Source organism: Camelus bactrianus, chromosome 2 (assembly GCF_048773025.1).
Source record: "Camelus bactrianus isolate YW-2024 breed Bactrian camel chromosome 2, ASM4877302v1, whole genome shotgun sequence".
In the NCBI taxonomy this organism is placed as follows: domain Eukaryota; kingdom Metazoa; phylum Chordata; class Mammalia; order Artiodactyla; family Camelidae; genus Camelus; species Camelus bactrianus.
The window spans coordinates 106,051,930-106,074,331 of record NC_133540.1 but is presented as its reverse complement, the minus strand read 5'-3'; the positions used below and the strand labels follow the sequence as shown (position 1 = coordinate 106,074,331).

General features: G+C 34.6%; 1 protein-coding gene across 3 annotated transcripts in view; it reads left to right on the top strand.

Moving 5' to 3' along the window:
- SLC30A9 (solute carrier family 30 member 9) overlaps window positions 1-14,456 on the top strand; it is a 61,446-nt gene extending 46,990 nt beyond the window's left edge. For 2 of the 3 annotated variants that reach the window (XM_074348580.1, XM_074348588.1), the window contains 4 exons: window positions 292-457; window positions 4,626-4,755; window positions 6,612-6,725; window positions 12,995-14,456. In XM_074348580.1, the coding sequence (XP_074204681.1) occupies window positions 292-457; window positions 4,626-4,755; window positions 6,612-6,725; window positions 12,995-13,039 (455 nt within the window). In that variant the 3' untranslated portion in view covers window positions 13,040-14,456. Of the gene's footprint in view, window positions 1-291; window positions 458-3,130; window positions 3,267-4,625; window positions 4,756-6,611; window positions 6,726-12,994 lie in introns of those variants that run through there. The other variant, XR_012501111.1, reaches the window with a different exon arrangement.
- Window positions 14,457-22,402: the final 7,946 nt, after the last annotated feature.

Sequence of the window (22,402 nt, the reverse complement as noted above, 5' to 3'; positions counted from 1 at the left end):
ATTGTTAATATGTGTATCATGTCTCTAATCTAAAAATGCTCTGAACCCTCATCCGTGTGACCAGATACACGAAACAGGTCATAAATAAACTGCATGATACGCCTATGTAATATGAAGCAAGTTGTAGCATTCCTATTTTGTAGTATAGTCAGACTCTTAGGAGAAAGTTATTAAAGGAATTAGGAACGAATTTCAAGTACCTTGATTAACTAATGCTGGTTTTTTGCTCACTGAAGCTCATTGAAATAATAGAAAATGTTAATTTACTGAGTTTTTATGTGCTTTATTTAGGCAATCCACTGTATGACAGCCTAGGTTCTTTGGGTGTGGGCACCTTGTTAGGCGTGGTCTCAGCATTCCTCATCTACACTAACACAGAAGCACTCTTAGGGCGATCCATCCAGCCAGAGCAAGTACAACGGCTTACTGAACTACTGGAGAACGACCCATCAGTAAGGTCAGCTTATTCCAATGATGCTGTTAAGGTCACAAAAACATGTTAAGAAATAGACATGCTTGTCTTGTTAATACTTCCAGAAGAGATTTTGGATCCCTAGCCTTCAGAACTTTTTAATTGATTACTTTTCAGAATTGCAACTTTAAAAGAAAGCAAGTGAAAGCATTTTGGAAACTCCGTTTCCTTTTAAATTCTGTGCATCTTTAATTTTTAGAATAAGGAGTAGTTAGATGATTAACAGGAATAGAATTTTGTAAAGTATTTGTCTCTTTAATGTAGAACCACTTATGTGGAACCTTCGTATTTATATTTGCCTTATATCTGAATTTTAATTACAAATTAAATATATTAAACTTAAGAAGATTTTTATTCATGGGGGAGTCATTACCAAACTGAATATAATTTATAGTTAAAAATAGACTTTTGTTTTAGCTTATTTTAAAAATCTTCCCTTATGTTTCTTATTTTTAAATGATATAAAGAACTGAAGACTTAGGAGGTTATAAGAAGAGATGGAGAGTTCTAATAGGGCTTTTTAGTGAACTTCAGCAGCAGTGTAGTTTCAGAGTGAAGTGGAAGGAACAATCTTAAAATTCTAGTTTTCTACTACCTACCTACATATATATATGTACATTTATAAAACTTTAAAATAAGAATCTATTTTTCTCTTGTTATAATTAAAATCTGTTCGTTAAATCCTTTAAAAATGACTTGTATATGTGAATCAAAAGAACACATGATTAATTGATTACTAGATTTATATTTTAAGCCCTGTGTGTTTACTCTTAAAAGTAGTTACCTAGCTGGGTCAAGATTAGAAGCTGAGCATTCTTAGAATCAGTATTAGGCTTAGTAACTTAATGTGAGATAATCCATATCAATATCCTTTCCTTGTGATGTCTTCGGTTTTGTTATCAAGGTAATACCATATGGAATGAGTTGGAAAATATATCCCCTTCTTCTGTTTTTTTAGAAGAGTTTGTGAAGAGTTGGTATTATTTCTTCTTTAGATGTTTGGTAGGTTTCAGCAGTGATGCCACCTGCGCATGGGCTTTTATGTTCTTTAAATGTTTGGTAGAATTCAGCAGTGATGCTATTTGGGCATGAGCTTTTCTGTGTGGTATGTTTTTTGATTAATTATTCTGTCTCTTATTGTAGGTCTGTTCAGATTGTTTCTTCTTGTGTCAGTTTCAGTAGTTCATATCTTTCCAGAAATTTGTCCATTACTTCTAAATGGTCTAATTTGTTGGCATATGGCTGTTCCTAGTAGTCCTTTGTAATCCTTTATATTTCTTTAGGGTTAGTAGCAATGTCTCCTCTTTCATTTCTGATTCTAGTAATTTGGATCTTCTCTTTTTTTTTTTTTCTTGGTCAGCCCAGCTAAAGATTTGTCCATTTTGTTGATCTTTTCAGAGAACTAGTTTTTGGTTTAGTTGATTTTCTGTTGTTAGTTTCTTCTCCTTTTCATGACTTGCTGCTCTAATTCTAATTTCCTTCTTTCTGCTTGCTTTAGGTTTAGCTGCTCTTTTTCCAGTGTCTTAAGCTAGTAGGTTAAGTTTTTGATTTGATATCTCTCTTTTTTTTAGTACAGGCTTTTACAGTTACAAATTTCCTTCTAAGTACTGCTTTACTGCATTCCTATAAATTTTGATATGTTGTATCTTCATATTCATTCACTTCAAAGTATTTTTAAATTTTACTTTACATTTTTTCTTTGTCTATTGGTTATTTAGGAATGTGTTGTTTAATTTCCACATATTTGTGAGTTTCTTAAATATCTTTCTGTTATTTCTAATTTCATTCCATTGTGGTTGCAGAACATTCTATTTATTATTTCTGTCCTTTTAAATTTACTGTTTTATGGCCTAGTATATCATCTATCTTGGATAATGTTCCATGTGTACTTGAGAAGGATGTCTATTCTACTGTTGTGTGGAGTGTTGGGTGTATGTTAGACTTAGTTGGCTTATAGTGTTCAAGTTTTTTGTTTCCCTGTTGGTCTTCTTGCCTAGTTGTTCTGTTATTGAAGTCTCCAGCTATTATTGTTGAATTGCCTGTTTCTCGTATCATGTCTGTCACTTTTTGCTTCATGTATTTTGTTAACCTTTTATTAGGTATATGAACATTTATAATTTTGCATATATTGTTTATAGTTAAAATCTGAAGAAAGCTGTATATGGAAAGACTTACTGGCAAACTTGAAATTTTCTGGAAGGGTGAAGATCTGTAGATTGAATTGTTGGAGAAAATAAATGTTAGTAATCCAGAAAGTTCATATGGTTTTTCAAACCATGTATTAGTTATCTGTTGTTTTATGACAAATTACCCCAAAACTTAGTGATTTAAAACAACATTTATTACCTTACAGCTTCTATGGGTCAGGAATCCGGGCATGGTTTACGTAGGTCCTCTACTTCAGAATTTCTCACAGTCAAGGTATTGGCTGGGGCAGTAGTCATCTCCTGGGGAAAGATCTGCTTATAAACTTAACATAATTATTGACAAGATTTAGTTTCTTCCCAACTGGGGCTCTCCCAACATGGTAGCCTGCTAAATCAAAGTATGCATACTGAGAAAGAAATAGATACTGAATATGAACAAGATAAAAGTCACAGATTAGTCATCTAACCCTGGAAATAACATCTCACCATTTTGCCATATTCTGTTGGTTAGGAGCAAATCATTAGATCTAGCCCACACTGAAGGAGAGAGGACTGCACAAGGGCTGGAACGCAGGAGGGAAGGATCGTTGGGAGCCATGACAGAAGCTGCCTATCATAATTGTCTGCAGTTAGTTACATATAAGCATGTAAGGAAAAAGTGTATCAGAATATTTTCATTAGCTGCTATCTAAGTATTAGTCAAACAGTGAGATTTTTAAATATTTTGTTAAGACTGAGGTAGATACGCTTTTTTTAAATGAATTAATTATATAACCTCTTACCAATCTGGACAAGTTTCATTTCAACTTATGCATACATAACTTCATAAATATTAAATCATTAGTTCTTATTTTCATCTATAATTCTTTATTTATGTGGGTAAAGAATTTGGACACCCCGTATTTAGTAACTTGCTTAAGATCACTCACAAATTAGGGTCAGATGTTTTAAGAGTATTTGGAATCTCATTTAGGCTTGTTTTTCCAGTAGGAAATCTCTGTGCCCTCAGAATTCAGAGTGTTTTTTATTTTCTTTTGTATCCTGTAAAGAAAAGATGTTATATTGATTACCATAGAAAGAAAGGAATTTCTCAACAGTTTTCTAGGGAAGATTGACTCCTCAGGTGTAGGGCAGGAGGAATGGGAAGCAGTTGTGCTTGAGCATCTGCTTCCCTTTCTGGAAGGCAGAATGGTGTAAAGGAAAGACCACACTGGGTTTGGGTATCTGAAGATCTGGGATGAGTCTCTGCTCTTGACTAGACGAATTGCCTTAGGCAGGTCACTTATGCCCCCAGGACTGTTTTATCGTAAAGATGCCATGTTAATCTATTTTATGAATGTCATTCATTAAGTGTCTACTGTATAGCTGGTACCATATTAAACTTTTTATATATGCTGGTTTGTTATTCCCCACATCAGTCCCATTAGGTAGTTATTGTTAACCTTACTCTAATAAGAGTACTTCACAGAGTTGTGTGATGACTTTTACAGAAGATACTGACAACAGGAAAAAAGGATTATGAGATAAAGTGACAGTCTTTTGGAAAAGCAATTTAGAGTTGATTTTTCTGTTTGTTTTTTAAATTTTTATTTTATTTTTTTATTTGGGGGAAGGCAGTTACGTTTTTATTTATTTATCTTTTAATAGAGGTACTGGGACTTGAACCCAGGACCTTGTGCATGCTAGGCATGCACTTTACCACTGAGCTATACCCTCCCCCTAGAGTTGACTTATTTTAATCCAAACTAATTAAATATATATATACAAATTACCATGAAACAATATTTGTTAAGTTTGTACCTTTGATAGTATTGTGTTATGCAGAGAAAGCTAAATGAACATTTGTTTGGAAAATGATAGGTGGCACTTAATGGTAAATACTCTGAAAGCCGTCTTAGTCCATTTTTGTCACTGTTGGAGAAAAATAAGAATTCTAGACTTTGTGCCATTAAAATTTAGGTGTATGTGTGTGTATATAAATTTTTATGCATTGTTATTGATTGCAGGGCAATTCATGATGTTAAAGCCACAGATCTGGGATTAGGGAAAGTAAGATTTAAGGCAGAAGTAGATTTTGATGGACGAGTTGTTACAAGATCGTATTTGGAAAAACAAGATTTTGACCAACTGCTACAAGTAAGTTTATGTATTTATTTGATTTCGTATATAGCCAAGGGTTAGACAGATTACCTCTTAAGTAAATAAAATAAAACTATTTCATTTATAGGTCTTAAACTCACTTCAGCTTTCAACTTCTTAGGGTTCCAAAACTTGACAAAGACCCTTTTATTTACTGTAAAAGTGGTTCAGAGGAGATAACAGAAGAGCAAACTTATTATTAAAGTGATTGTTATGTGCCAGGTATTTTATATACGTTACCTAATTTACTCTCAACAACCTGTGAGGTAAAGAAATATTTTCATATTATATTACATATATATATGTAAATCTAGACACAGAAAGATGAAGTAACTTGCCTAAAATTGCAGCTCCATAATATGGAGTCAGTTATGAATTTAGATCTCTGACTCCAGAACCCATTTTTTTTATTAAGAGTACTTTAGAAGAAAATTGATGGAGGGTAATATAATAAACAGAGCAGATGTTACCACTTGCCTTTGTCAAATATTAATATTTTACTGTACTTGTATTTGCTTAGGATCTTTAAAAAAAAACAAAGAAATCATTACAAAAATAGAGCCCTTGTTTCTCCTTCTAGATCCCAGTCTCCTTCCTCCATCCACAGAACTAACAATTTTCTTGAATTTAGTACCTGTCATTTCCATTCAGGCTTTTATATTTTTTAATGTATTTTTCTTAGCACAATATATAATAACATTTTAGATGTTTAAAAATTGATATAAATGGTTTAATGTCATATAATTCCCTCTATAATTTGCTTAACAGCATCTTTTTGAGATTCTTCCATGTTTATGTACATATATATACGTATATATGGACATGTTGTACATAACATGTCCACTTGATGGACAGTTATATTGTTTCCATTGTTAAACTATTGGAAATCATGCCACAAGTAGCATTCTCATATGAGTTTCCTTGTTCGCATGTGCAAGAATTTCTTTAGGGTAGTACATAGCTAGATTTAAAATAGGTGGGCCATTGGGTGAACATATCTTCAACAGATTTTGGCAAATTGTTCTCCAGACTGTGTCAGTTTAACTTCCACCATCAATGTATGAAAATTTCTATTGCTTCACTTTCTTACTAGATTGTATTCATAGAGTTTTGAAATTTTTATCGTTATGATGGATGGGAAATAGTATCTTGTTGCTTTAATTTATATTACCCTGGTAGTAGTGAGGTTAATATGCATAGAAATGTATTGGACATTGGTATTACCTCTACTTGCTTCTTTGTTTGTTTAATGTCTCATATTCTGACAGATTTGTAAGCATTTTATTTTTAACATACTGGTTACTAATCCTTTCTCAGTTGTGTATATGCAGATAACTTTCTACTTTGTGATTACCATTCCATTTTGTTGTCGTATAAAAGATTTAATGCCATTTTTAATTTTATGTCAAATAGGCTTTTTAGTATCTTGCTTAGAAGACCCTTCCTTATCCCATTATCATAAAACTATTTTTTCTTCTAATATTTTATGTTTTTGGGTTTTTTTTTTTTTACCATTAAGTTTTCAGTCCACTTAGAATTATTTGTTTAACGGTCTGAGCTAGGGATTTAGTCTTTTTTTCCTATAGAAAATGAATTTCCCTGGCTATTCATTGAATAGTCTATTCTTTTCCCACTAATTTTGTAATGCTACCTCTGTGGAGCATTGTACTCAATTTTTTCTTGAACTGTGTTTTTTGGAAATAGGTGGTCTATAGTGCTTATGGCTTGAAAGTTTTCCATTTTTCATTAAACTTAATGGTGTTTGTTATAATTATTAAAAGAAATTATCAGTGTACCGCTGTGATTTTATTTTTAAGAATTTATTTTGTTTTCTGCTATCATTCTCTTTATAGGAAATTCAAGAAGTGAAAACTCCTGAAGAACTAGAAACCTTTATGCTTAAACATGGAGAAAATATTATTGATACATTAGGAGCTGAAGTAGATAGACTTGAGAGGGAACTGAAAGTAAGATGTGTTCATTATAATAATGTAATAACAGTATCAGCTATTTTTTGATTGCTTATCAGTGTTAGGCACTTTGCTAACTATATCACTTGTGTGTTTTTATCTTCTTAGTAACCCCATGATTTATTGGTAGTTATGGGTGAGAAAATGACTGGGTTAGAAAAGTTGGATAATTTACTCAAGGAAGTAGGGGACTTGGGATTTGAGCGTTTGTTCTTTGTTGTTCCATTCCAAATTCTGTGCTTGTAACCACTATTCTCTACTGCTTGCTTCGTTTCTAAAATAGAGGATTTTTGTTTGTTTGTTTGTTTGTCTTTAAATAAGAAGAATTTTAAAAGTTTCTAGAGAAAGGTAAAGGGAAACTTTAGACTGTTCAAAAGTTCAAAAAAAAATAGAGTGTGACCTTAAACATATACATACGTCTTGCTTTAGTCCATCTGATGATATTTTTTTTTTCCATTTGATAGTATTTTATATTTTCTGTTTGTTTCTGTTCTGTTGGAGATCCTTACAACCTATTGGCTTTTTACTGAAATATTACCTTATCAGACTGCCTCTAAAAATGTCTCAGTATTCTCAAATTGTCATTTATTGACATTTGAATTCTAATTGTTTACAATGAAAAAAACTTGTAAATGATCTTTAACATTTATAGCTTGTTGAAGGCAAAAATACATTTTCTTCAGTTGATGCTGATCATTCTTTAGTTTTGTTAAAAATTCAAGAGAAACAAAGACAAAACTTGAAGGAAAACATTTCTATCTCTATTTTATTCTTTAGAATCTAAATCTCTGATCTTATTAATAGAAGTGCTTCAAATAAGATGATTTTGTTAATGTAATATTATAGTTCATAGGCTTATTTGGCATGATTTTCAGAGTTTCTTGATGAGCAATTCTCTAATATTTTGGTCTTAGGACCCTACATTCTTAAAAATTATTGAAGACCCAAAGAGCTTTTATTTTTTGGAATTATATTTATTGATATTTATCAAATTATAAATTAAAACAAATTTTAAAATATTGTATTCATTTAAAAAACATGATAAACCTATTATGTGTTAATATAAATAACAATTTGATGAAAAATAACTATTTTCTGAAATGAAAATAGAAGAATGGTACTGTTTTACATTTTTGCAAAAATAAGACAGCTAGATTCCCATCTGTGCTTCTGCATTCAGTCTGTTACCATATGTTGTTTTGGTTGAAGAATATGAAGAGGGAGGAGCCTTTGTAAGTATTCTTACAGCCTTTTCAGGTAATTGTGGTAGTCTCTTTTCATATTATACCAAAACCTGACAACTAATAACCTCTTAAAGCTTAGTTGCGATATGAAATCTGAAACCATATCAATGAACTTTTCCTGTACTGTCTGTGAAGTAAGGGGGCACAATCCATAAGACCATCTTCATATCTAACACCAATTGCAAAGTTTGAGGGGTTCCTAAGACCACCCTCAGGTTTAATGATTCACTAGAAGGACTCACATAACTTACTGTGTGGATATTGCAATGAAAGGATACAGATTAAAACTAGCCATGGGAAGAGGTGCATAGGGCAGTATTCCAAACTTGGAGTTTCAGTTGTCCTCTCCCCATGGAGTCGTGGACAGTCTTACTTTCCTGGTGAAGATGTATGACAATTTGCATGGAGCATTACCAACCAGAGAATCTCATCTGATCCTTGGTGTCCAGAAATTTTCTTGGGGTTCCATAGTTGACTGCTTGAGTGGCTGACCTTTCATCTCTGACCCCTTCTGGAGGTATAGCAGTTATTGTATGGCCAAAGATAAACAAAGACATAATTATCAGGCAGGATATTCCAAGGGCCTAGAGATTACCTCCCAATAGTCAAGGGCAAAGGCCAGACCTCTCTTTGGGTATGATTAGTTCCCTCCCATATTCTAGTGTATTAAAATCTGTTGGTCTATCTTTGTACTCTGTCTGATTGGATCTTTCAACCCATGCATGATTTTGTAACATTATGAATTGGTCATTTAGAAAATAGTGGTTCACTGAATCTATGCACATCATTCTAATGTTGATATGGTACTAATTATTGGGAAGCTGTCAGGCTCAAGATGGTGGATGTGAGTTTTCCAACGTTCTAATTTTCACTTTAAGGCTTGCATTTTATCACTAGCAGCAAACACTGTTAATTGTTTTCCTTGAAGTAGTAGATGCATTCATTTCTTAAGAAGATGCCTGTCAAATTTGAATAACTGTAGTTTGTTACTCTTTCAAGTAAAAATGGTGTTCCAGTAAAAAACATCTGATTCAGCTCATAAGTCAGGCAATCACAGTGGTGCTTTTCCTTGTGACAACATCAGACTTCAGTGTGAAGCACTAGGGCTTCATACATATTCCCATTTTGTCACAGAATATTTTTTAGAGTGTTTTCAAGGGTTGAGGTATAGTAAATCAGTACTTTTTACTACTTCATGAAGGACATTTTAAAGTGAAACTGGCTTAAAAAAACCAAAACTGAGTGACTGGCAGTAAAGGAACACAATGACTATAGTTTAGTTTGGTGCCAGTCACCTTGAGTTGTGTGACGGGGTCAGCAGTTTTACCCACTATTGCTTTTATGCCACCAGAGGAAACGTCAGCATAGTAAAAAGGCGAAAAACATCTTAGTGTACTTAGGAAAACTGTTTTGACCTTGGAGTACCCCTTGAAAATGTCTTAGTACCCCAGTGATCCTTGGACCACAGTTTGAAAACCACTGTTCTAAATAAAATATGAGATGATTGTTTTTTGCAGGATAACTTGAGAATGAATATATATTGCATTTCCATTCTGTTTTTATTTCCCTGGCAAGAGAAATAAAGGACTTCTAAACTAAATCTTCATTTTAGCATTAGTTTTTAATAGAAACCATAAGTCAGAAGCCACATTTAAGAATAATTAACATGTTGGTTATTCTTAACTATATTTACTTTTATCATAGATAAGCTTATTATTATTTTTTAGCTAACTTTGTGCTTTAATTAGAAGCTACTAAGTAATTAATAGACTGAACTATCTTGTGTTTTTTAATTATAAGTCTTTCACACCAGGAAGCCACGTTTTGCCCTCACTTTCAGGTGGAAACATCTCTAACGTGGTAATAAGGTATTAATCTTAAGTCAAAGGATAGTTGAGGTACCAAACCAAGACAGTGCATGAATATATCCTTCTTTCTTGTCATGAAAATAAGTTGATTTTCTTTTGAAAATTAAAACTTTGTACATTGGCATTTTCCCTCCTTTTTTAGTATCTAAGCATGATTGCCTTCTAAGTTTACATTTTAATAATTATTGAATTACTTTGGTCACACTCAGTGATAAATGTCTGCAGCATTATGGCCATCTCCTTTGAATGATGCCTTGATCTAAGTATTAGAACAGGTGATATTTTTGCCTTTAAGTCTGTAACTTACTTAGTTCTATGTAAAGATGTTTAAAATATAGAGGCTGATTTATAAAGTCCCATATTATAATATGAAATACATCTTGTTCTTATTTTTAAATTCTTTGAACTCAGCTTAGGTTTTTGTTGTTGTTATTGTATTCTACCTCTCTATTCAGTCTGTAGATAGACCCTTGTCCTGTCCCTCATGAACTTTTGTTTGTTTGGGAGGAAATAATTCTGTTGGAGATTAATTCAGTGGGAGATACCATAACATATGCAAATTCCTAATAAATTCCAGTTAAATACTCTGCCCTTTACTTTGTCTTTTGCATCTCTAATTGCATCCTCCTTTAGGCTTTTCTTAAGTCTGCAAACACTGTAAAATAAATTATGTAGTTTGGTTTTATCTTTGCATAATATGAGTGTTGGTAAAATCTGTCTGTGATGTGTGAAATGTTCCAGTTCGCATTGAACAGTATCTGGGATGGCATAGATCCAATAAATATTTGTTGAATAAATTAATGAAAATTATAAATTGGACATTATTATTGATTTTCAGTTCTATTTCACAATTACTCAGTTTCTACTCTGCACATGATAATCTTGTTAGACAGTAAACATTAAAATTTAAGGATATTAATCCTATTTCTTTTACCATTCGTTTAGCAAACACATTGTGTGTGTCTGCTTTGGCACATTACATTTTAGGAATTTGATTATAGTTTTCTCTCTGAAAACTTGGTTTTAAAAAGCAGAATAAATTAACTTTAGTTTCTTTTTCTTGAGATCAGATTTTTATTAGTATACATTTGTTATATAGTGCTTTTTAGATTTAATAATTTAAAATTTTCCAATAAACAGCTAAAATTTTTCATGTCATATTGGGATGAGTAAGGGTTGATTGGAATCGGAAAATAAGATTCAGTTTCATTTCTGTTTGAGGAAGTTTTTTATTCCATATTGAATTTAAGAAATTCTAGGCACAGGGAATAGTTTAAGATAAAGAAAACACTGAGAAAAAAGTATACCCACCACGTGGGGTCCCTGGCCATTCTTCCGTTAGGATCCAAGAGGAAAGTACTCCTAGGTACACTTGCGCTACACTGGTTAAGAGAAAAATCCCAGTGTGCACTAAATAGAATGAACGCTCTAGCTGGAGCTGAACTCCATTATTTTACCAGATTTTTGTCTTCCTAATTGAATTCCTTTAATATGAACAACATGTAGATATTCCTAGGCTGTTCTTTCCTAGGAGTTAATCTTGACTGATTATTAGAATCATTTAGAAGAGCCTTTTCCCCCTTGTTGACTTATTTTTATAATTTTTATCAAGTATACACAAAAAAATTGATGAAAGTAGGAATTGAAAAGCATGTACAGAAATGTGTCACCTGCCCACTTGCCTTGCCTTCCTCAATCCTTAATTTTATATTTTAGAGCTAATCATTTTTTAATGTTTAGTATTTCTTTTATATTTACTGCCATAATTATATATGAAAGTCTTACCATGCTCTCCTGATTTAAGCATTATTTATTTCCTCTTACATAGGCATAGATTTAGTTTTTTATACACTCTCTTCTGTCCTACAGTCTCACAGTATCATTATATTCATTTTATTAAACTTAATTCCCCCAGATTGTGTTAGGTGTCCTTTATGTACTGTTGGTGGAAAAACCCCCCAAAGCCTTTCCTTTGCTCTGTAGTAGTAGACTGTTAGCATTGCCTGCCTACTTTACCTGTATCTCCTCACTAGCGGTGAGTTCACTGAAGAAGGCAAGAGCAGTTTGTTTCTTGTTCATTGTTGTACACTTCAGTGCTCGGTACAGTGCAGGCATGTAATAGAGATAGGTTTTGTTGTTACTGAAATTCCTTAAGGTTTTTCACAGTCTGGCATCTGCCTGTCTTTCCATCCTCATTGCTAACCCTGCCCTCCTGGTGGCTGCTGTGGTAACGGTACCGTACTGCCAGCACGTACTTTCCAGGCTCTCTGCCTCTGTTCGTGCTGTTTCTTTTGCCTGGACCCTTTTGATCATTTCTCTGGATCATCTCACTGTGTTCAAACCTTGTTTAGATACTGTATCTTCAGTGAGTTCTCTCTGGATCTCATAAGCAAAAGTAATAGACCTCACAGTTCTGTTTGCAGAGTTGTTATTTAGTGCATTGAAATAGTCAGGAGCTTGGGGTCTAGAGTCAGGCCTGGAGCCTGTCCTGGCTCCATCACTTGCTAGCTGTGTGTCTTTGGGCAGGTTAACTGCTTTCTTTAACCTTCAGTTTTCTCATGTGTAAAATGGAAATGAGTGGGTTATTAGGAGGGTTTTTAAAGCACTCACTTGCTGTGAACTCCCTAGCACAGTACTTGACACGAGGGTGACCGCTCATTCAATGTTAGCTGGTTCTTGTTATTAGCCATAATGCTTCAACTCGTAGAGGTTCTTGATACCCTTGTCTCTCTGGCTAAACTGAGTCCCTCAGGGTCAGGAGCAGAGTCTTCTTTAATAATCATAGCTCCACTTTCTAGCACAGAACTTGGGCCAAGACTATATGGATTGGTACTAAAATATATAAATAAGTGAATATCAATTTAATCTTTCTGATTATAATTGTTCTGCAGTGATTTGCTTTTCATCACATACAAGAGCATGTTTCCAGTGCTTTGCAATGCATACTAGATCCTTAATCCATTTTTGTATTAACGAACATAGAAACAGACTCAGGGAGGTGGGACTATTTACTGTATTGTTTATACTGTGTAACTGGTCTATTCACCTATAGTTTGATGAAATGTTTTCATTGGCTTTAGTGATCAGAAGGAATAAAAGGAAATGGAAGATTCTCTTTTGCTATGAATAATGCGGTGTTAATTTTTCCTTCCAGAAACGAAATCCTGAAGTTCGACATGTAGATTTGGAGATATTATAGATTTGATGGAATGAGTCACCGTTGGGGGAGCCTTGGAAACAAGTTTGCCAAGACTGCTTTCCCACACTGAAGGAGTCAGCGCCATTCAGAAGACATTGTTTTTTTTTTTAAGATGGAGGAAGTATTCATGTAAAGGGCAATTCAACAGTCTACGGAACTAAAACAACTTCTTACTTATAAGAGACATACTACAAGTTGAATCAATTTGGAAATCATGTTTTTATTTTCAACAGGAAGCATTTGAGTTACTTAAATTGTTCATAATTTCTCATCTTAACCCGTCAGTGTGTATTGTACCTTGTAATCATGTTTCTTTCTACACATTGTAAAAATAAGAGACATCCATATGATTATGATTTTTAATTTTTTTGCCACTGAAGATTTTACTCCATCAGAACCTGCCAATCTTGAACATTCTGACTAAACCTTGGTTTGTGGTTTTTAAAATAGTCACTCCATTTTAAAGTCTGTCTTTATGTGTAGAATGTGGAAATTATTTCTACATACCTTGTAATTTGCCCTGAGTACTAAGAGGAACACTCTCCTAACCTAGTTACCCATAAATGTTCATTCCAGAAAGGGCTGTGTTACTGAATTGAAGGAAGACATTTCAGTACGCTCTTTTAGGTCATAGTAGCTGCCATTTTGTAAGATTTCTTTTCTCTCCTTTGCTTTTTTTCTTTACTTAGTTTAATTTTTCTAATGGTAGGAAATGTAAAATAACCCTAGATGTTTCCATGGGCCAGTGTGATGACTGTTTTGTTTTTGTTTTTGTTTCTTTAACTGGCTTCGGTGCCATAATGTGTATTTACTAGGAGATCATGCATTTATAAGCATTTTAACATTCTGTAAATGTACTAGAAATATTTATAATTTTACAGACAGGACAGCATTTTATTTTTAATTTATTTGAAAAGAGGCACTACTTATGTAAATCTGAACTATGGGATATTTCTTGCTTTAAAAGAAAGATAGAAAAGTAAACCTCTTATGCAGAAACTTGTGGCCATGACTCTGTATAAAATATAGTCAGTAGTGTGCCTGAAACATGAGTTTCTTGCACTTACAAGTGGGCATTTAGCATAATATATGACTATAACATTACATAAGTAAGTAGCTTTCTACTGATCATAAGGTATTGAGGTGAAAAAACATGCAATTCAGTAATTGAAAATTTAGTGCAGAACTAAGGCTGTGTCTCCATTCATCAAAACAATTCATGTGCACTTTACATTGTTCAGGTACCAGTGAGCATTGTCCACGCAAGAGTGGTGGCTGGGTGAATGAATGATCTCTGCTGGGTAATTGAGTGCTTAAGGACCTAGGTCAGTGTCTAAAAACTTACTTAGGTTGAAGTTTATGAATTGTAGCAAATTGTAATGCTGGAAACAAAAAATAAACATTTGATTAAAGGGTTTGTAATGGTAATTTTTTCATCCAGAAATGTCATTTACTGAAAATGGTGAAAATTTACACTGGTGTACAATTTTTTTTCTATTACAAAGAATTGTGCATGCTGTACATTTTAAGTGAAATAACATTCTAGCTTTATTTTTTAAGATACAAAATTGTTTTATACATATATGTATATATGCACACACACAATTTGATTCTCTGTTCTTATGGTTTCAAATTTTTCACCTCTACTTTTAAAAAAACTTTTTTACCCATTATAATTCACTCTATACTTTGTGTCTTCCTCCCCTTTCCCACCTGCCATTTTGTTATTCCATGTCACTGCCATATGGGGAGGTACCAAATTGTATCTAATTTTCTCCTAGTAAAATTACTCTGAAAAATTTCACACAGCTAGACAAGAATATTAACTCTTTTAAAAAAAAAAACTTCAAAGTTGATGTGCACAAGTTATTCTTTCTAAGTGGCAGAATTTTTTAAGGACTTCCCAGAAGAGGCCAATTCCTGATATTTCTAATCTAATTTGAAGTCCTACCTATTCTTAAATAATAATTGAAGGCTTATGTTTCTGTATTTTCTTTCTAGTTCTGTTCTGCATTGCTGTTATAAAGTTTGTCAAAGCAAAATTCTACATAAAGAAGTACAGCCTATTTAAGAATTTGAGTATTTTTGTGGAATTGTGAAATGTATGACATCACTGGTCTTTTTTTTTTTTCTTCACGTTTTTTACATGGACACAGGGACTCTTGTCAACATAACTACCTAGGGCTCCCAAGGTAATTACAAACACCGAAAACTTCAGTAACCCCAGATTGCAAGGTAAAAATGGGGCAGTAGGAATAATATCACCTACGTCACCAGTGGTGCTGTGACTGAGTCACAGCACTGCTATTTACTTGCTCTCTGACTGCAAACAATTTACTAAACTGCTCAGAGCTTCAATTTCCTCACCCAGAAAATGAGAGTATTGATACCTGCTTTACAGACTGGTTATAAGGGTCTAGGACTGTACTGAACATGAAAAGTCCTTTATAAAGTGTTTTACACATTGTAGTTATTATTTTTATTATATTGAGTCACCCACGAACACATACAAATCACTTAAAAATTGGTCAAATTCCAAGATCTAAAAGACTTGTAACTGCCAAATCTATTCCTGCTTGCTTTTTTTTTTTTACATTTTTTATTGATTTATAATCATTTTACAATGTTGTGTCAAATTCCAGTGTAGAGCACAATTTTTCAGTTATACATGAACACATACATTCATTGTCACATTTTTTTCTCTGTGAGCTACCGTAACATCTTGTGTATATTTCCCTGTGCTATACAATTTCTTTTTCTTTTAAACTGAAGTCAAATTTGAATTACAAAACCAGGGAATTTGATCCCCTTTCTTCAAAAATAAGATAACGTAGTTGTTCAGGTTTCCTGTTTTTGTTTTTTTTCCCAAATTAATAATTCTTACTTTGTCTTGCCCTCATGCATAGTATTTGAATATTTAAGAATATAAATCGTAATATTTTTAAGGAAAATAGCTTCTGTAGTAGAACGATTGCAAAAGTAATGTTGGACAGAGAAGAGGTCAGTCAAGAGCCCATGACTCCTGTTTGTACTAAGTGGAAATCTGGAAACTGTCAAAGGTGAGATTTACTTGTTTTCAGCTCTGACTGTAAGTCCAGTCCCCAAACTATGGAAATTAACACACTTTTTAGACCATGGCAGTGGGAGGATGAGGGATGGAGACCTATTTTTAAGTGGACATGTTGGTGGCCATTAGTATTCAGTTCCAAAGAGGGAGATTCCTGAACAATATTAAGGAAACTGTAAGATAGATTGGGAAACTTTCAAGTTTTTCAAAAACAAAATTGATACCTGCGTCCATCGTCCTACACACACACACACCAAGTAACCCAGAACAACAAAGTGGCATAAGACTTGAATTTTGGGTGCATGATTTTAACGTTACCTTAATTATTTCATACTTTGGATAATGCTTTTTGCCCAAATTAACACCATCTAGAGGAGATGGCTTAAGTTTTAAATCTGATAACTTTTTGAGGTAGAATGCTGGAAAGTACAGAAAATTGCACAGGCATTTGTAATTTTTATACTATCTTTCTTAGATTGCATTTCTTTTGGCATTTCTTTTAAATGTGATGACCTCCCATTTGCCAAACTGTCAGAAGTCAGTGAAGCAAAGAATTGAAGGTAAAATGTTGATTCAAAGATTGTCTCCCCTAAATCCCTCATACCTGTCTCTGAAATGGAACTTTGGAAGGCATTTATATAGAAGATTTGTCTGGCAGCCTTTATATTTGCATTTAAGTTTACTAGCATCTCTAGACCTGGTTTTATGAAACAGGGAAAAATTTTCTTTCTGTTACGTTTTATTTTATCTGTGATTTCAGTGGTCCTGGTCCCTTGGAGGGCTTTTTCCTTAATAAATGTATGTAAAGAAGAGCAGTTCACTTCTTAGTTTGGGATTTTTTTCCCCCTGATAGATAAATGTTTGTTAAACATAAATCCTTCTTTACCTCATGCTAAGAACTAAACTGTTGTAATCTGATACATTTTACCTTAAAAATCATGCCACTGTATTTGAACAGAATTTATTATTCCTTGAGTATGCTTGTTAGTTTGTGAGTGTCCTGGTTTTATAAAACCAAGATATAACAACTCAATCATATTATAATCAATTTTAGTACAACTATTATTAATATACCATTAGGATATCATGTGCTTTGGTAAAGTGAAAATCCAAAATACCCCTTAGTGATACATAGTATTATTACATTTTGACAAAATATTTAAACGTGTTAATTGAGTTACTTCTTTTGAGATGTGTTTATATAGTACATTTAGGGTGAAAAAAATCCCCCAAAACTTAAAAACACCAAAAGCTAGAGCCAGCCTGCACTAGGATCCAAGTTGAAGTCTATACTAATCCTGTAGGAATTCCAACTGTTTTCTTTTTCATAAGTAACTAAACCAAGGTAATTTTTCAAAGTAATTTGATATTTTGAGAGGGCATAGTTCCTTCCCCAAAATCAAAACATATTGAAAATAGAGCACTATAGTTTAGAATTTGTATAGCAAAGTACAGAATTGCGTCTGTCTTTAAGGGCTTGTAAAGGTTTTTAAATAGACCTAAAAGTAAAAACATATCTAATAGCTATCAACAGAGTAATTTGAACTGTTCATGCCAGGTACCTTTTATATGTACAAGCATACCTCAGAGATATTGCAGGTTTGGTTCCAAACCACTGCAGTAAAGCAAATAACACAATAAAGCAAGACACAGAAATGTTTTTGGTTTCCCAGTGCATGTAAAAGTGTGCAGTAGCATTATGTCTAAAAACACACGTACGTACCTTAATTTTAAAATATTACTTAAAAAATTGCTAAAAAATAGTAACCATTGTCTGAGCCTTTAGCAAGGCTTCTTCCTGGTGGAAGGACTTGCCTCCATGTGGATGGTGCTGACTGATCCGCATGGTGGTTGCTGAGGGTTGAGATGGCTGTGGCAATTTCTTAAGAAGATAATGAATTTGCCACATCAGTTGACTTCCTTTCAAGAACAGTTTCTCAGTAGCATTAAATGCTGTTTGATAACAGTAGAACTTCTCTCAAAATCGGAGTCAATCCTCTCAAACCCTGCCACTGCTTTTTTAACTAACTTTACATAATATTCTCAATGTTTTGTTGTCATTTCTGCAATCTTCACAGCATCTTCACCAGGAGTAAATTCCATCACAAGAAACCACTTTCTGTGCTCATTCATTGACAGTGGGCTTAAAATATTCAGTAAACCATGTTGCAAGCAGAGGTGCTGTCATCCAGGCTTTGTTGTTCCATGTATAGGGCACAGGCAGAGGAGATTGAGCATTGAGCACTCTTAAGAACCCTAAGGATTTTTGAAATGGTAAATGAGCATTGGCTTCAGCTTAAAGTCCCCAACTGCATGCGTCCCTAACAAGAGTCAGCCTGTCTTTCTTTTGAAGCTTTGAAACCAGGCATTGGCTTCTCTCTGGCTATGAAAATCCTAAGTGGCATCTTTTTCCAATATAAGGCTGTTTCCTCTATATGGAAAATCTCGGTTAGTATAGCCCCCTTCATAAATTATCTTAGCTGGGTCTTCTAGTAACTTGCTGCTTCACCCTGCATTTTTGTGTTATGGAGACGGCTTCTTTCCTTAAACCTCACGAATCAGACTCTGCTGGCTTCAGACTTTTCTTCTGCAGCTTCCTCACCTCTCTCAGCCTCCATAGAATTGAAGAGAGTTAGGACCTTGCTCTGGATTAGATTGTGGCTTACAGGGATGTCATGGCTGGTTTCTGGTTAGATCTTTTATCCAGGTCACCAGAACTTTCTCCGTATCAGCAATACTGCTGTTTCACATTCTTACCACTTGTGTGCTCACTGGAGTAGCACTTTTAATTTCCTTCAAGAGCTTTTCCTTTGCTTTCACAACCTGGCTATTTGGTGTAAGAGGCCCGGTTTTTAGCCTGTCTTGACTTGGACAAGCATTCCTCACTAGGCTTACTCACTTCTAGCTTTTGGCTTAAAATGAGACACGTGCACGTCTTCCTTTCACTTGAACATTTAGAGGCCGTTGTAGGGTTATTAATTGGCCTAATTTCAACATTGCTGCGTCTCCAAGGACAGGGAGGCCCAAGGAGAGGGAGAGTGACAGGGGAGTGGCTGATTGGTGGAGCAGTCAGAACACACACATTTATCCCTTTTTTTTAATTTTTTTAATTTTAATTTTAATTTTAATTTATATTTTGAGGAGGGAGGTAACTAGGCTTATTCACTTATTTTTAGAGGAAGTACTGGGGATTGAACCCAGAACCTTGTGCACGCTAAGCCAGTGTCCTCTTGAACACTTTACAGATTTCTATAGCTGTACCAAAGCCAGGAATTTTCATTCATTTAGATACCAGTCTTTATGGAAGTCTAACTACTTAACTTAAGTTAAAAAACAAAACAAAAACAAAAACACTAGGGCCTGTGCAAGATCCCAGGTGCTGATCTGCAAATCAAGCTCCTTGTATTTGTGTGTGAGACCCCATGTTTAGGATTGGGTGACTTTTCTAAGAGAAAAATAGAGGGTGGGGTGGGGTTGTTTGCAATTGTTTTTTTACCTAACTTGGGGGTGGAGGGAAAACGTGCTATTTATGATATTTTTGTTTTTGTTTCTTTTATTAACATTTCCTCTCAGCCTTGAATTTTTACTAAATTTCCTCCTGATTTAAAAATCTTGTTTGTAATCTGGGAATATGAAATCTTGGTACTTAATGTTAACACCAATTTTTTCCAAAGAGTTCAAACCACTTTAATACCAGAAACTGACAAAAAAAAAAAAAAAAATTCACAGCCATTTCAAGCAACTGGTGGGCTTTTTATACAATAACATTGTTAACTGGTACAGTAAACGTTCTGAGAGGTAAAAGTAAAATGTAAAAAGTAGACAGGTTTTTTTTAAAATAATAAATGAAGAGAAATAATACTTTGAACTTGACTTCATCTTTCCTTCAAATTCACAATCAACATTTTGAACATCAGGGAACAAGTCAACCCTAAGAAAATGTTCTTGGGCCATCACAAATTTGTGTCCAGATTGATACACTATGTGATTCTGCAAGTTAATGTTAGATTACATGGTGGTCCAGCAAAGAGCTAAATCACCATGACATCATTTATCATCTAAAGGCCTTACAGATGAAAACTTGGGATTGGTGAGCCCAAGTGGTGAGAAAGGCAGGAGTTACAGTTTTACCATATTTCATATAAGAAATAAGTTCCTGGAAGTTGTGTAAATTAAATAATTTAAAATCTGCATTTTTTAAAAGCACTGGAGGATCTCACAATTTAAAGAAATCCTTTGAAATCCTTTTGCTATTATTTCTGTTTTGTTAGATCCTGTTTGAAGGAGATTGACTCTACCCCTGGAACTATGGCAGATCAGGTTGGGTTTAGAAGAGCATTAAGAGATTGGGTGATAGATGGTCTAGCAGCAATTCTATTTGAAGTTCAAAGAATTAACTCAGGTGATCCAATTTCCTTATGATATTTTCTGTATGTATCAATAGTACATATCAAAATTTATTGAGCACTTACTATATACTGTCATACATGTATTATGTATTAGATACCAGAGGGACCCTTCTAGGAGAGAGGAGATAATGGCAATGTTGTTAGCCAGATAAGCAGAATCAGTCCTGACGGTCAAGGACAGTGGATGTCTCACAGACCATTCCCTCTTCCAAGGACCAGAACCGAGGAGTTACTCATGGCTGTGGCTTCTGTCCTTTTTGGGATCACTAAGGCCTGCCTGGATCAGAACCAAGCAATTGGTAATTATGGGCAGGCTATTTCAAGTATAGAAGATGCTGAGATTCTTATCTGAGTGCACTTAATGGAAGGTATTCTGAGCAATGCCCATAAAGAATTAATTTGTGTTTGTTTTTGCAGTTTCACGTAAGCTTCCTAAGCTTGACAATGTGTAAGATCTTCACAAAATTCCTGGATTTTAATAAATATGCTCTTATTTCTCCCATCTTAGAAAAACAGAGTAAAGCAAACACCAACCACACACACACATACACACACACAAATCCCTGAAAACAAAAAAAACCCTTCAACTAACTTTCCGATTTCTGTTTCCCTGTACAGCAAAAAACTCAAAGCAGCTACTACACTTGCTGCCCTTCTCCTTTCCTGTTTTCTCAGAAGCCTGCTGCAATCAGGCTTTTGTTATTATCTCTCCACTAACCCTGTCCTTGACTTGCATACTACTAAGCACAGTAGTCAGCCTTAAATGCTGACTCTTGACCTACTAGCAGCGATTGGCACTGAATCTTTGGCTTCCAGAATTTCACCTTCTGAGTTCTCCACCTACCTCACTGGCCACTCTTTCCCAGTCTCTTCTGCAAGTTCCTCATTTCCCTTACCTCCAAGAATTGGACTGTCCCGGGGCTTTGTCTCTTCTCTGTCTACACTCAGTCACTGAGTGCTTCAATTCTATAACTTAAAAAAAAAAATCACTGCTTATTGAGATCTGAATTCTCCACCTCAAACCACAGGCTTATAAATTCAGTTGCCTACTTGGCATCTCCACTTGGGTGATGTGATAGATATGATTGCTCCCAATTATTCACGGCCCTTCAGTAAGAACATCATACACCCCTGCTGAATAACCATCCCCTTGCCATATGACTTGCAGTACTTCCCACTGACATCAGACTTCATCATCAAACAGGCTTTGACCAATACAATGTGAGCATAGGTGATACAGGCCACGTCTGGGCAGATGTTTTAGGAGCTACTGCATGATTCTGCCATAGCTGTTTTCCCTCTTTCTTGAGAAGGGCATGTTCCAGATAGGGGCTAGTTTTTTCAACCTAGGTTCCTGAATGAAAAAGACACATGGAACAGAAAGACAACCAACCCACAGCCCTTGTAATGTGAGCATCACTGAGATTAGGGAGATGACTAATATCTCAAACTCAATGCATCAAAAAGGAAAACTCCCAATTTCTTCACCTCACCTTTAAAAAAATCTCTGTCAGTCTTTTTCTTTCCATTCAATGACACCTTCATCCTTTCAGTTGCCCAGAACCTTGGATTCGTGCCTGACTCCTCTCCATCTCCTATACAATGGCCATTCTACACCTAAGCAAGATCTACTGGCTCCACCTCCAAAATATACTGAGAATCCATCTCTCATCATCTCAACTATTATCTTAATGTCCACCACCATCATATCTTGCTTGAATTTTCAAAATAGCCTCTTACGTGATTCCCCCCTTCCTCCTAGCCCACGCGTTCTATGTCAATGCAGCAGCTTGGGATGTTTTGAAAACATGTCAGCTCCTACGTCATTTCTCTTCTCAAAGCCCTCCCATGGCTTCTCATCTCACGCAGAACAACAGAGTCTGTTCT